Here is a 14,660-nt window from a genome sequence, read left to right as displayed (position 1 = left end):
TGATGCTAGGTCGTTTCCTTATAAATGCGCCCATGTTCTCATTGCTCATTATTGGCACAATTAGAAAACGCGTTCAGAAAATGCATTCATTCCCCTAATAACTCTGAAGAAGTAAGTGGTAGGCATGGGTATGATGCCTCATTCTGCATCATTTTGGAATCCTCTCATGTTGCAGAATGAAATTTGATGCTATGGCATTTCCTTAAATTGCACCAATGTTCCCATTACTCACCATTGGCACAATAAGAAACCGCGTTCTGAAAATGCATTCATTCATCTTATAACTCAGTGCACGAAACTCATTGGCATGAGATTTAGGCATCATTCAGCATCATTTTGGTATCCTCTCACGTTGCAGAAAGAAATTTGATGCTAGGTTTTTTCTTTAGAATGCACTCATGTTCATATTTCTCTCTATTGGCATAAGAAGAAAATGCATTCAGAAAATGCATTCATTCCCCTTATAACTCTGAAGAAGTGGGTGGTAGGCATGAGTATGATGTCTCGTTCTGTGTTGGAAAACACATTCGATGGAGCGCTATGGGAACATGACTCTTTGTTCACCAATATGGTTAGATGGTCAAATCCCCCTTATTTCCGTGATACAGTAACTTGTATGCATTCTAGCAAGAGGCGTGCTCAGCTTAAGATTTGTTACAGTCAGAGGGTCCAGTGTTACTTGTAAGGCATCAATAGGTCAGCATACCATAACAATCTGAGGGTCAGCCTTTGGGGCTGGCTAAACTCTGCCCACCTGTAGCTGCACTCCACCCCTTGCAGCTGCATGTGGGGGGAAACTACCCCGTGCCTGCTATCTAAACTCCCAAGATGGATTCAAGGACATTCCCATAACGGGTTGCTCATTGTTTATCAATTCTTGTGTGCTCTGCTAACAAGAATTTCTCCAATAATTCTGCATCATATTGGAATCCTCTCGCGTTGCAGACATAAATTTGGTGCCAGGTTTTTCCTTTAGAATGCACTCATGTTCCCATTTCTCTCTGTTGGCACAAGAAGAAAACGCCTTCAGAAAATGCATTCATTCCCCTTATAGCTCTGTGCATGAAAGTCATAGGCATGAGAATTGTGCATCATTCTGCATCTTTTTGCAATCCTATCACGTTGCAGAAAGAAATTTGGTGGTAGGTTTTTTCTGCAGAATGCTCCCATGTTCCATTGCTGTCTATCGGCACAATATGAAAACGTGTTCAGAAAATGCATTCATTCCCTTTATAACTCAGAACACGAAAGTCATAGGCACGAGTATGGTGCCTCATTCTGCATCATTTTGGAATCCTCTCAAGTTGCAGAAAGAAATCTGGGAATAGGTTTTTTATTTAGAATGCACCCCTCTTCCCATATCTCTTTATTGGCACAGGAAGAAAACGCGTTCAGAAAACGCATTCTGTCACATTACAACTCGCAAGAAGAAAGTGGTAAACCTGAGTATGATTCATCATTCTGCATCGTTTTGGAATCCTCTCACGTTGCAGAATGAAATTTGATGCTAGTTTTTTTCTTTAGAATGCACCCATGTTCCCATTTCTCACTAATGGCACAATAAGAAAACGTGTTCAGAGAATGCATTAATTCCCCTTATAACTCAGAGCACGAAAGTCATAGGCATGAGAATTATGCATCCTTCTGCATCATTTTGGTATCCTCTCACGTTGGAGAAAGAAATTTGGTGGTGGTTCGTTTCCTTGAAATGCACCCATGTTCCCATTTCTCTCTATTGGCACAATAAGAAAACACCTTCAGAAAATGCATTCATTCCCCTTATAACTCTGATGAAGTAGGTGGTAAGCATGAGTATGATGCCTCATTCTGCATCTTTTTGGAATCCTCTCACGTTGCAGAAAGAAATTTGATGGTGGGTCGTTTCCTTAATATGCACCCATGTTCCCATTTCTCTCTATTGTCACAAGAAGAAAACGCATTCAGAAAATTCTTTCAGTCCCCTTATATCTCTGAAGAAGTAGGTGGTAAGCATGAGTATGATGCATCATTCTGCACATTTTTGGAATCCTCTCATGTTGCAGAATGAAATTTGGTTCTAGGTCGGTTCCTTAGAATGCACCCATGTTCCCATTTCTCTCTATTGGCACAAGAAGAAAACACGTTCAGAAAATGCATTCTTTCTCCTTATAGCTCAGAGCACGAATGTCATAGGCATGAGTATGATGCCTCATTCTGAATCTTTCTGGAATCCTCTCACATTGCAAAAAGAAATTTGGTGCTAGGTCGTTTCGTTAAAATGCAGTCATGTTCCCATTTCTCTCTATTGGCACAAGAAGAAAACGCATTCAGAAAATGCATTCATTCCCCTTATAACTCTGTGCACGAAAGTCATAGGCATAAGTATGATGCATCATTTTGTGTCTTTTTGAAAGCCTCTCAAGTTGCAGAAAGAATGTTGTGCTAAACTGTAAATAATAAGCTTGAATCAAATTTCCAGAGCCAGATGAGTGTAGTCTGGGTGATTTCCAATGTGTGGGGAGGCAGGGAACACCCAAACCATCACAACTGGTTTGGGTGTTTTGATTTTCCAGGTGTCTATGACCCTACTGTCTCCTTACATATCCTAATTCCAGGAGGAATTGTTATTTTCATGCTCTCAGTTGTCTTTTCTAATTTACCACATGTAGTCTACCATATACATAATTGATTTTCTATAGGTGTCCAAGACCTTACTGGCTCCTTACACATCCTTATTCCAGGAGGAATGATTATTTTCATGCTCTCAGTTGTCTTTTATCTTCTATTCTACCACATGTAGTTTCCCAGCTACATAATTGATGGCAGAATGCCTAAGAGTGGCAGTAGCTGATTGATCTTTTAAAGATTTTATAAAGATCTCATAAGGATTTTTCTCTCTGGAATTAGGTATCTCTAGCCATAAGTGTTACGTAGTAAATTTTGCAGCCTTATAGCCCATTTATTAAGTTCTTGCTGTTTTTCTAATGTATCCAGGTTTAAAGTCTTATTGCCAAAGCACCAAGCTGCCCACATTACAGTTAGAATCATAGAATCAGTCAAGGTTGGAAGGGACCACAAGGATCATCTAGTTCCAACTACCCTGCCATGGGCATGGACACCCTACCCTTGAGCAGGCTGCTCACAGCCTCAGCCAGCCTGGCCTTAAACACCTCCAGGGACGGAGCCTTAACCATCTCTCTGGGCAACCCAATCCAGGCCTTCATCACTCTCATGCTGAACAACTTCCTCCTCACGGCCAGTCTGAACCTACCCACCCCCAGCTCTGCTCCATTCCCCCTGGTCCTGTCACTACCTGACAGCCTAAAAGTCTCTCCCCAGCTTTTTTGTAAGCCCCCTTCAGATACTGCAAGGCCACAAGAAGGTCACCTGGGAGCCTCCTCTTCTGCAGAATGAACAGCCCCAACTCTTTCAGTCTGTCCTCATAGCAGAGCTGCTCCAGCCCTCTGAGCATCCTTGTGGCCCTTCTCTGGACATGCTCCAGCATCTCCACATCCCTCTTGTAATGGGGGCTGCTCTGCACCCACTCACTGACCAGCCTCAATTTATGCTTGGCTTTGCCTCGACCCAGCTGCAGGACTTTGCACTTGATCTTGTTGAACCTGCTGAGGCTGGCTTGTGCCCTCCTCTCCAGCCTGTCCAGGTCCCTCTGGATGGATCCCTTCCATCCAGCCTGTCTGCTGCACCACACAGCTTGGTGTCACCAGGACACTTGTTGAGGGTGAACTCAATGCCACTGTCCATGGCACCAACAAAAATGTTATCTGAAGTATCTGAAAGCTATCTGAAGTTTTACCTATTTGCTAGAGTTATTTGGTCATCTAGTTATGAGCCAACCTCAAAACTTGCACAGACTGACAGACTTTCACACAACTCCTGAGCCCAACAGCTCAAGCTGGGAAATGAAACATTGTCAGATGTCTGCAAGCCAAGCAAGTGCAGTTTTTGGATGGGTGATCACATTTGTGGTGAGGCAGTTGTACTGTCAGCACAAGGGATCCTCCGTGCTTCAGGCCAGTCGTGACATGACAGTAGTCACCAGCAGAACTCTTGAGTGAGACAGGCTGTTCTTCTGCGGGTCCAGCCTCTGCTTTTGGCCCAGCAGAGCCAGAGCATCAGGAGATGGGTGACAGTTTCTCTGCAGAAGCTTGTGAGAGATGTGATGGAGATGCAGACACTTCCCCACGTCACTCACAGGGAGCCCATCTGGGACAGAAAGACATAATGAGAGTTAGTGTCCCAAGAATGTCTCATGGGTGTCATTTCACAGCCTCACATTTCTTACTGAAAGGGTTTTCTACCTTGTTGCTATGTGAAGCACTTCCCCAAGCAGTGTAAGAAAACCTGCTGGGCTCATAGACTCATTATGCTGCAATGGCAAGGATGGAAGAACTGCTTGGAGCTACAGTAGCTAACAGCATGGCCAGTGGACTTTGGCTTATGTTTGCATAAGTCCTGTGGGGACTTGGTCTCCTACCGTTCCTTGAAACCTTGTGAATCTACCTGCTGTTCTGGTCACTCGATTAGATGTTTGAAGTCATCTACACAAAGAAAGGATACTTGAAATGCTGCACTAGGGTTCATTTCTGTCAAAACTGGTGAATTCTGCTCTCCTGAAAAACTCGTTTCACTTCACGTATGTGCAAGTAGGAAATATGATAAATGTGCAGAAACCAAGGCTTACAAAGTTTCATTTGAGATTGTCTTGGCTTTAAGACACTGCTGACTAGCAGATGCATTTGAGTGTCTCATGCCTAGTTCCTAGACATTTGCCTTTTTCTGTCTCTTCTCCCAAAGCTTTCCGTGCTCCCAAGGTCTGCATGGAGAAGAGCAGCAGTGGGGACAGGTTGCAGTGTGAAGCACCACACTGGTTCCCTCAGCCTACTGTGCACTGAATAGCCTACAGCAAATCTTAGGAGTACCTACCTCAGGTTGCCAACACCAGCCATGAGCTGAACACTGAAAACATCACTCTGAAAGTCGTTTCCTTTCTGCACCACGTTATTGTTAACGTCACCTACGCCCGTGTGATTGAGAACAGCATTGCCAAGGCTACAGGCAACATCAAAGTGACAGGTAGAGTGTTAACATCACCCACAAACCACAGGCTGGTAGGAGTGAAGAGTTTAAATAGTGATCCTGTGTGCATTGGGGTGGGGGTTCCTGCAGACTGCCTCCCTTCTGCCAGTGTGCAGTTTCAATCAAGAAAGGGATCAAACCCCATGGCTAATCCCAGGCTCTCTCTATGGATGGGGCTCTGGCCAGCCTGATCTAGTGTAGGGGGATTGGAATCCTTGTGGTTCCTTCCAACCCTGACTGATTCTATGAGTCTATGATTCTATGTCCCTGGGATGAAGGAAAGGACACACTACTTGGTCCTGCTGCTGCAAATGGTTTTCAAGGTAACAATTTCTTCCTTAGCAGAGAAATTGAACTGACAGGGAAGAAGGAATCTCCCAACTTCTAACTCTTTAGCCAGTTCAGCCTAGATCCCTTTTGTGTGCCAAACCAGCAGGTCACTTTCATTGTTACTAACAATAATCTCTGATGTCAACCCACTTCCTTTATTTAAAAGGCCACCTTGTTCACAGGAAAGCAAGCTTTCCAAAAAGCCTGAGCTTACAAAAAACACCTTGTTCTGCTTGAGAGGATCATAGCTCTTGTACAGCAGTGGGTCTTCAGCACCCACCTCTTTTATTTAAAAGGCTACCTTGTTCACAGGTAAGCAAGCTTTCCAAAAAGCTTGAGATTACAAAAAACACCCTGTTCTACTTGGGACAATCATAGCTCTTCTACATCAGTGAGTCTTCAGCACAAGAGGCAAGATCTGTCTTTATCAACATTCAGAAAAATGGGGAGCAACAAATACACACACTCATTTTGCCTTTCCTGCTGCCATCCCATTCTGGTAACCTCTCATTATTCTTCTGCTAGATTTCACCATTGTGCTAGTTTGAAGCAAGCTAGAATGTTTTGGTAAAAGAACTAGATAACAGGCAGTGGAATTAAAAACATGGTGTCAACTTCTCTCACAGTCACGCTGAGAACTCTGGGAAGAAGAAGAAAACATTCTCCATTTTGTTTTCTCACTCTTGCTTTTGCCTTAGACCTGGTCACATCTCATTAACCCTGCTCCTACTAACCTTGCTCCCTAACCTCTTGGCTGCACCTCTTTTCTTCCTGAGAACTGGGGTAAGGTTGAGAGGGCCGGGGGGAGGTGTTGGGGTGGTTTGAGAGCCCCTCCTGGGGACTCAGGTTTCTGGGAGGGGAGTTGTGCTTTTGTATTGTTTATCCTTTGTATATTTCTGTATATAATTGTATATAACTGTATATATTGTAAATAGCTGCTTGTAAATTCTGCTAGCTGTAAATAAATTGCTTCATCTATATTCCCAGGGTCCGTCTGAGTTAGCTGGGGCAAATTCAAAAGTGTGGGAGGGGCGGGGTAACCCCCAAACCATCACATTTTTTAATTGGCGCCCAACGTGGGGCTAGATATTTCAGTGAGTGGAAATTAGCTCTGGGAATTAAGATGAAGCTAATCAAGCAGCTATTGTATTTGGTTGGTGCATTGCTCTGGTCTGGTTTTGTTTTCTTGGCATTTAGTTAGTTAAAAGGTCAAATTGTTGCTTATTTCATTGATCTGGCTTATAATAAGGCTAAAGCTAAGGTTTCAGATATGTTCTGGAGCTGGGGTGATTTTATTCTTGGTTATGCTGGTTTTAATATCTCTGAGAATATTACCAAGGACATTACAGGAGCTCTGGTCAATAATGTGACAATCAATGGAAATTCTGCTTTAAATATGGCTCTAATGAGAGTTATTCAGCCTAAGACAGGAATTCCAACTGTTTGTATAGGTACATGCTCGTGTAAAACTGTTTTTCTTCTCACAATTTTTAATATTTGCCTCATGATTTTGATATTCATATTAATTTTGACATTATTGGTGAAAAATTCAAAACCAGTTTCTGTAAGGACTAGGAAAAATTCTGTGTCTCAGAAGCAGTCTCTTTCACAGCAAAACAAGGGAACACAGTTATCGGCTTCCCCCTTGCCAGCCTCTGCCCCTCCTTCTCCAAGTGCTGGGAACACAGCCAGTGTTCCTGCCGCTAACGTAAACAATAATGATAACGGACAGAGTTCGGTAGGAGCCTCAGGAGCACAGGCAGGTACCCAAAATCAGAATGTTCCTAGCAAAAATGAAAACAAGTCAGGGTTGGCAGGCATCCCAGGAGGACAGGCAAATAATAACACTGCTAGTGCTAGTAATGCTAGCCCAGTCAGTCCAAATCCTAATGACACCAGCTCAGCCAATTTGAACCCCCAGCCAGCAGACCAGAACCAAAATCCTCCTGTTAAAAGCAAGGCAGATTTGAACTCACAAGCTCCAGGTCAGACCCCTAAGGATACAAATGCTCCAAGTCAGACCTCCAATAATTCAAATGCTCCAGGTCAGACCCCTAAGGATTCAAACCCTCCAAGTCAGACTCCTAAAGATTCAAATCCTCCAGCAGACACATCCAAGTCTGTTGCTGCTCAGGCCCTTCTGGCACCTGCTAAGGCAAAAGCTAAGACAAAGAGTGGTTCGCAGGAGGATGTAAGAGATGGGACCTGTGGTGATCAGCAGCAAGGAGAAGAGGAGGAGGAGACAGTTAGTCTGCGAGACCTTGTAGATGTGCTGAGACAACAATACTCAAGTGAGAGGAGCGCTGTGAGGTTAGCTGCCAGGAGAGAGGATGGTTCCAATGAGTTTAGGAATGCTATGAGGAAGATTGTGTTAGGCCCGGCACCACCAGAACAACAGGAGGAAGAGGAGGAAGATGACATCCAAGGCTCCAAGGATCCACTCAGAGAGGTCAGGGAAGTTAGGAAGGAATACACAAGGGAATCAGGAGAGCCAATCCTAAGCTGGCTAGTGAGATGCCGTGGCATTGGTGCTAATGCCCTGCAGGTAGGAGACAAGTCTGCCAAGCAGCTGGGACCACTCACTAAGGAGAGTGGAGTGGACAAACACCTAGCAAGTCCTCTTGGTAGGGTTAGCTTGTGGACACGCCTTTTGTTGGCTGTGGCTATGAGATATCCTTCCCGAGATGATTTGCCATGGGCTGCCAAGAAGTGGAACACTGTTGAGCAGGGAATTAAGCTTCTGAAGGAGTTTGCTGTGAAGGAAGTGCTTTATGGAGATCATGGCACTCATGAGCCTGATGATATTCCTTTGGGAACAGGTCTCATGAAGAAGCTGATTAAGCTTGCTCCTTCATCCTATGCTAACATCTTGGCCAGTAAATTTCTAGCAAGGAGTGATAATGGAAGATCTTTCACTGTTGGTGAATTCACTGACCAGCTCAGGCAGATAGAGGATAGCTTGTCACACTCTGGCCTAGTCTCTGCCATAAAAACCCTAGGTACAGAGATAAGGGATGGCATCAAAGAGAGCATGAAAGAACTGAAGGAGGATCTCAAAAACATTACCAATCTGGTAAAGGATACCGTTCCTGCATCATCTGAATGGGTGAATGTTTCTGCAGTCAGGAACAGACGCCCACCTCCTGCAAGGCAATTCCAGCCCAGGAGGAGACAAATTCCACCCAGACAGCAGCAATCACGTGCGTCACTGTGGATACTTCTGCGTGACACATACGGGGAGAACATGAACAAATGGGATGGTAAACCTACTTCAGCTCTTTCAAAGAGGGTCAAGGATCTGCAGAGTGGCAGAAACAGAGGCAATAATGCCAGGAAAGTAGCTGTCACTTCTTCAGCTCCTGAGAGCAATTGCAATTGTTCCAACAGTTGCAGTTCCTCTCACAACAATACCAATCACTGTGTATACCCTACATGCCATGTTCAGCATTAGGGGTGCCCTGCCTCCAGCCAGGAGGAGGAAAGGGATAGTGGAGAGAACCGAATCTATTGGAATGTATTCATTAGGTGGCCTGGCAGTTCAAGAGTTCGGAAATACAGGGCTTTAGTTGACACAGGTGCTCAGTGTACTTTATTGCCATCAAATTGTAAAGGGACAGAGTCCATTTCTATCTTTGGAATCACTGGTGGATCTCAAGAGTTAACTAAAATACAGGCTGAGATCAGTTTAACTGGTAAAGAGTGGAAGACACATACTATTGTAACTGGTCCTGACGCGCCTTGCATTTTGGGAATTGACTTTTTGAGACAAGGCTGTTTCAAAGATCCTAAGGGTCATAAATGGGCTTTTGGAATAGCATCTGTAGAGATTGAGGATGATAAATTGAAATTGTCTATTAGACCTGAACTTTCAGATGAATCTGCAGTTGTAGGACATCATGACATAGAAGACCTGGAAGTGCCAATTGCAACTCAAACTGTTCATCATAGGCAGTACAGAACTAACCGTGACTCTTTGTTGCCCATTCATCAGCTGATTCGTCAACTGGAGAGTCAGGCTGTCATCGAGAAAGCTCATTCACCTTTCAACAGTCCCATCTGGCCTGTGCGTAAACCTACGGGCGACTGGAGACTCACAGTTGACTTTCGTGCCCTCAACGAGGTGACGCCACCTATGAGTGCAGCTGTGCCAGACATGCTGGAACTCCAGTACGAGCTGGAATCGAAGGAGGCTAAATGGTATGCAACCATAGACATTGCTAATGCTTTCTTCTCTATTCCCATAGCAAAGGAGTGCAGGCCTCAGTTTGCATTCACCTGGAGAGGAATCCAGTACCAGTTCAACCGTTTGCCTCAGGGGTGGAAACACAGCTCAACCATCTGTCACTCAGTCATCCACAATGCACTGGAGAAAGGTAAAGCTCCAGAGCACATCCAGTACATCGACGACATCATTGTGTGGGGCCAAACTGCTGAGGAAGTCTTCGAGAAAGGTAACAAAATCATTGACATTCTGTTGCAAGCAGGTTTTGCCATTAAGAGAGACAAGGTCAAAGGACCTGCCAAAGAAATTCAGTTTCTGGGAGTGCGGTGGCAGGATGGTCGCCGTTACATTCCTCAGGATGTGATCAACAAAGTCTCTACCATGGCAGTTCCCACCAGTAAGAAGGACACACTTTCTTTCCTTGGTGTGGTGGGATTTTGGAGACTACACATTCCTGGTTTCAGTCAGATTGTCAAACCTCTGCATGATGTGACTCGTAAGAGAAACAATTTCGAGTGGGGACCTGAACAACAAGCAGCCTTTGATCAAATTAAACGAGAAGTAGTCCATGCAGTGGGCTTGGGACCTGTGAGATGTGGTCCGGACATTAAAACATTCTATACACGGCTGCCAGTGACAATGGTCCAACTTGGAGTCTTTGGCAGAGAGCTCCAAATGAGACACGTGGTCGTCCACTTGGTTTCTGGGGACGTTGCTACAGAGGTTCAGAGACAAATTACACTGCAACTGAGAAAGAGATTCTAGCAGCCTATGAGGGAGTGAAAGCAGCTTCTGAAGTGATTGGAACTGAGTCACAATTGCTTTTAGCTCCTAGACTGCCAGTTCTTAACTGGATGTTCAAGGGCAAAGGTTCAGCACCACATCATGCCACAGACGCAACCTGGTCTAAATGGATGGCTTTGATAACCCAACGAGCACGAATGGGTAATCTTGACCGACCTGGTCTGGTGGAGGTGATCACCAACTGGCCGGAAGGCACAGACTGTTCCAAACCTCCAGAGGAGAAAATAACTCGTGCTGAGGAAGCTCCTCCCTATGGTGATCTCTCTGATCAGGAAAAGAACTATGCTTTGTTCACAGACGGTTCCTGTCGTCTTGTTGGGAACAAGCGAATATGGAAGTCAGCAGTTTGGAGTCCAACCAGGAGAGTTACCGAAACGAAAGATGGAGAAGGAGAATCCAGTCAGTTTGCTGAGGTAAAAGCTGTCCAACTTGCTCTTGATGTGGCTGAACGTGAGAATTGGCCTATCCTTTACCTCTACACCGACTCGTGGATGGTAGCCAATGCTCTATGGGGTTGGCTGAAGGACTGGAAGAAGAATGGTTGGCAGAGGAAAGGAAAGCCTATTTGGTGTGCTGATCTATGGCAGGACATTGATGCACGGCTGGAGAGAACTCCAGTGAAGGTGCGGCACGTAGATGCACACATGCCTAAGAGCAGAGCTACTGAGGAACATCAACATAACCAGAAGGCAGACCAAGCTGCTAAGATTGCTCAAGTTGATACCAACTCTGAACTTGATATTGACCTTGACTGGAAACACCGAGGTGAGCTGTTCTTAGCTCGGTGGGCCCATGACTCATCTGGACATCAAGGCAGAGATGGAACATACCGATGGGCTCGTGATAGGTCAATTGACTTGTCCATGGACGCTATCACCCAAGTCATCTATGACTGTGACATTTGTGCTGCTATCAAGCAGGCTAAGCGAATCAAGCCCTTATGGTATGGTGAGAGATGGTCAAAGTACAAGTATGGTGAAGCCTGGCAGATTGACTATATCACTTTACCTCGATCACGTTCTGGCAAGCAGTATGTGCTAACGATGGTAGAGGCCAGCACTGGATGGTTGGAAACCTATCCAGTTCCACATGCAACTGCACGTAACACCATTGTTGGTTTGGAGAGACAGATCTTGTGGAGACATGGAACTCCAGAGAGAATTGAGTCAGACAATGGTACTCATTTCAAGAACAATCTTGTGAAAAACTGGGCCAAAGAGCATGGTATTGAATGGATCTATCACATACCCTACTATGCACCAGCTTCAGGGAAGATTGAGCGCTACAACGGTTTGCTGAAAACCACCCTAAAAGCCATGGGGGGTGGAACTCTGAAAAACTGGGACAAACATCTAGCAGAAGCTACCTGGTTGGTAAATAGTAGAGGTTCAGTAAATAGAGCAGGACCTGCACAATCAGATTTGGTCCAAACAGTAGACGGTGATAAAGTTCCTGTTGTACATGAGAAGAATCTGTTAGAGAAAACTGTTTGGGTATTTTCTCCTTCGGGCGAAGGGAAACCTGTCCGAGGGGTGGTATCTGCTGAAGGTCCTGGTCATACCTACTGGGTAATGCAGGAGAATGGTGAAATCCAGTGTATTCCACAGAGAAATCTAACTTTAGCTGAGAGAGTTTAAAATTCAAGCTGTTAGGAGTTTTTCTGTTCTAGGTAACATCGGCGCCCAACACTGAGAGAATCTACGATAGAATCTACAGCACGTGAGCACGAACCCAACGTCACCTGGGAGTCCCTGTTCTGAGCTTTTGAATCACCTACATCTGACTGAAGTGTGAACTGAACTTGTATATATTGTTTTAGTGTAAATATTGGTTTAGATTAGATTGGATTATTCTCAGCGATACTCTGAGCGAAGTAGACAGGGGTGGATTGTGCTAGTTTGAAGCAAGCTAGAATGTTTTGGTAACAGAACTAGATAACAGGCAGTGGAATTAAAAACATGGTGTCAACTTCTCTCACAGTCACGCTGAGAACTCTGGGAAGAAGAAGAAAACATTCTCCATTTTGTTTTCTCACTCTTGCTTTTGCCTTAGACCTGGTCACATCTCATTAACCCTGCTCCTACTAACCTTGCTCCCTAACCTCTTGGCTGCACCTCTTTTCTTCCTGAGAACTGGGGTAAGGTTGGGAGGGCCGGGGGGAGGTGTTGGGGTGGTTTGAGAGCCCCTCCTGGGGACTCAGGTTTCTGGGAGGGGAGTTGTGCTTTTGTATTGTTTATCCTTTGTATATTTCTGTATATAATTGTATATAACTGTATATATTGTAAATAGCTGCTTGTAAATTCTGCTAGCTGTAAATAAATTGCTTCATCTATATTCCCAGGGTCCGTCTGAGTTAGCTGGGGCAAATTCAAAAGTGTGGGAGGGGCGGGGTAACCCCCAAACCATCACAACCATCATAAGGGGGACCGACTTGCAGCTGGTGAATTTGAACACAAAGTCTGTGTCTTCCTCCCTTCTGGCCTGTCACTGGATACTTCTGCTTCCCCTGTATTTGTTGTCAATATAAAGCCTATATAGAGCAATCAGAAAAACTACTGGACCGGGAGGTAAGCTTGGAAATGAAAACTCATAAGTATTTATGCTCAGTAAAGGCAGATTCAGATCATCTGAGCAGCGAGGCAGAAAGGAACTTGGGGGTGCTGGTAGATAGTAGCTGAACATGAGCCAGCAGTGTGCCCAGGTGGCCAGCACAGCCAATGGCATCCTGGCCTTCATCAGGAACAGTGTGGCCAGTAGGAAAAGGGAGGTTATTCTTCCCTGATACTCAACACTGGTCAGGCCACACCTTGAGTGCTGTGTCCAGTTCTGGACTTCCCAATTCAAGAGAGATGTCAAGGTACTGGAATGTGTCTGGAGAAAGGCAATGAAGCTGGTGAGGGGCATGGAGCACAGCCCTGTGAAGAGAGGCTGAGACTGCTGGGGGTGTTTAGCCTGGAGAAGAGGAGGCTCAGGGCAGACCTCATTGCTGTCTCCAACTACCTGAAGGGAGGCTGTAGCCAGGTGGGGTTGGTCTCTTCTGCCAAGGCAACCACAAACAGAACAAGGAGACACAGTCTTAAGTTGTGCCAGGGGAGGTCTAGGCTGGATGCTCAGAGGAAGTTGTTGCCAGAGAGAGTGGTTGGCATTGGAATGGGCTGCCCAGGGAGGTAGTGGAGTTGCTGTCACTGGAGGTGTTCAAGCAAAGCCTGGCTGGGGCGCTTAGTGCCGTGGTCTAGTTGATTGGACAGGGCTGAGTGCTAGGTTGGACTGGATGATCTTGGAGGTCTCTTTCAACCTGGTTGATTCTATGATCTGGCTGAGTTTGGTTACAGCATCAGACCAACCTCAAGTTTACCAAAACAGGAGGCTGTGTCTTTCCCTTGTGCCCGTCCTCCAGCTTTAGGCAGGACACATGGCTTGTCCCTCCCACAGGCTCCCTGATGGCTTCTTCTATTACTTTCTGCAAACTTAAGAGATTATTATTTTACACTATCAACTGCCTTCTCTTACTTGTCCTCTCATTCTCTTTGTCTTCCCTTCTCAACCTTCTCTCTGACCCAAAAGTGAGACATGTTGCTTGCTGCTACGTGCACCCTGTGAACCTTGGTTATAGTTCACATCTCCAAAGTAGTGTGGGCTTCTTCCCCTCCATTTCCATGATGCCTGCTGCAGTACAAGTCTTGTTTGCACTCACATTACTGTGACAAATGGTGATCTCCTCTGTATTTCACTGGCTGGTCTGCTGTGCCACCATGGACAAGACATTCCCACCAGCACATGACATTGCAGTCATTCCCTTACTCATCAGGAGCAAATAGGCAATCCTGTACCATGTTGTGTTTGTGTCACAGTTTGCTGCTTTCCTATTATCAGCCCTACATAAGTGTTCAGGCTGCTATTCAAGCTGCAAAACAATACCTGCCTAGTCCTGTGATTTAGTACCAAGATTTGGCTTCCAAATAGTAACTTTTTCACCTTCCTCCTTGTGGGAATGCAAAGTAAAGAAGGATAAGAGGCGGGTGCTGACCTTGGTTCCCACCAGCTGATGGCTAACTTATCTCAGCAAGGATAGATACCGGACACCTCGTTAATGAGGAAAGCAAGGCATGGCTTATGCTGATGGAGTGGGTTGTCCTTGACTAATTATGCCAATGTGTAGGCGTGTGCTTTATGCCCTGAAGGTATATATTGAGAGCCGAAATGATAAACGTCTCTGGCATAATTCACA

The 14,660-nt window shown here is 45.3% G+C and overlaps 1 protein-coding gene across 1 annotated transcript; it reads left to right on the top strand.

Moving 5' to 3' along the window:
* The first annotated feature begins 490 nt into the window (after nucleotides 1-490).
* LOC135175612 (V-set domain-containing T-cell activation inhibitor 1-like) lies at nucleotides 491-12,959 on the top strand. Its single transcript, XM_064143943.1, is given in 5 exon segments — nucleotides 491-571; nucleotides 1,379-1,436; nucleotides 4,795-5,073; nucleotides 10,505-10,569; nucleotides 12,864-12,959. Coding segments are annotated over 5 exon segments (579 nt in total).
* Nucleotides 12,960-14,660: the final 1,701 nt, after the last annotated feature.

The sequence above is a fragment of the Pogoniulus pusillus genome, chromosome 5 (assembly GCF_015220805.1).
Source record: "Pogoniulus pusillus isolate bPogPus1 chromosome 5, bPogPus1.pri, whole genome shotgun sequence".
Lineage (NCBI taxonomy): Eukaryota > Metazoa > Chordata > Aves > Piciformes > Lybiidae > Pogoniulus > Pogoniulus pusillus.
This window is presented reverse-complemented; position numbering and strand designations above follow the sequence as displayed.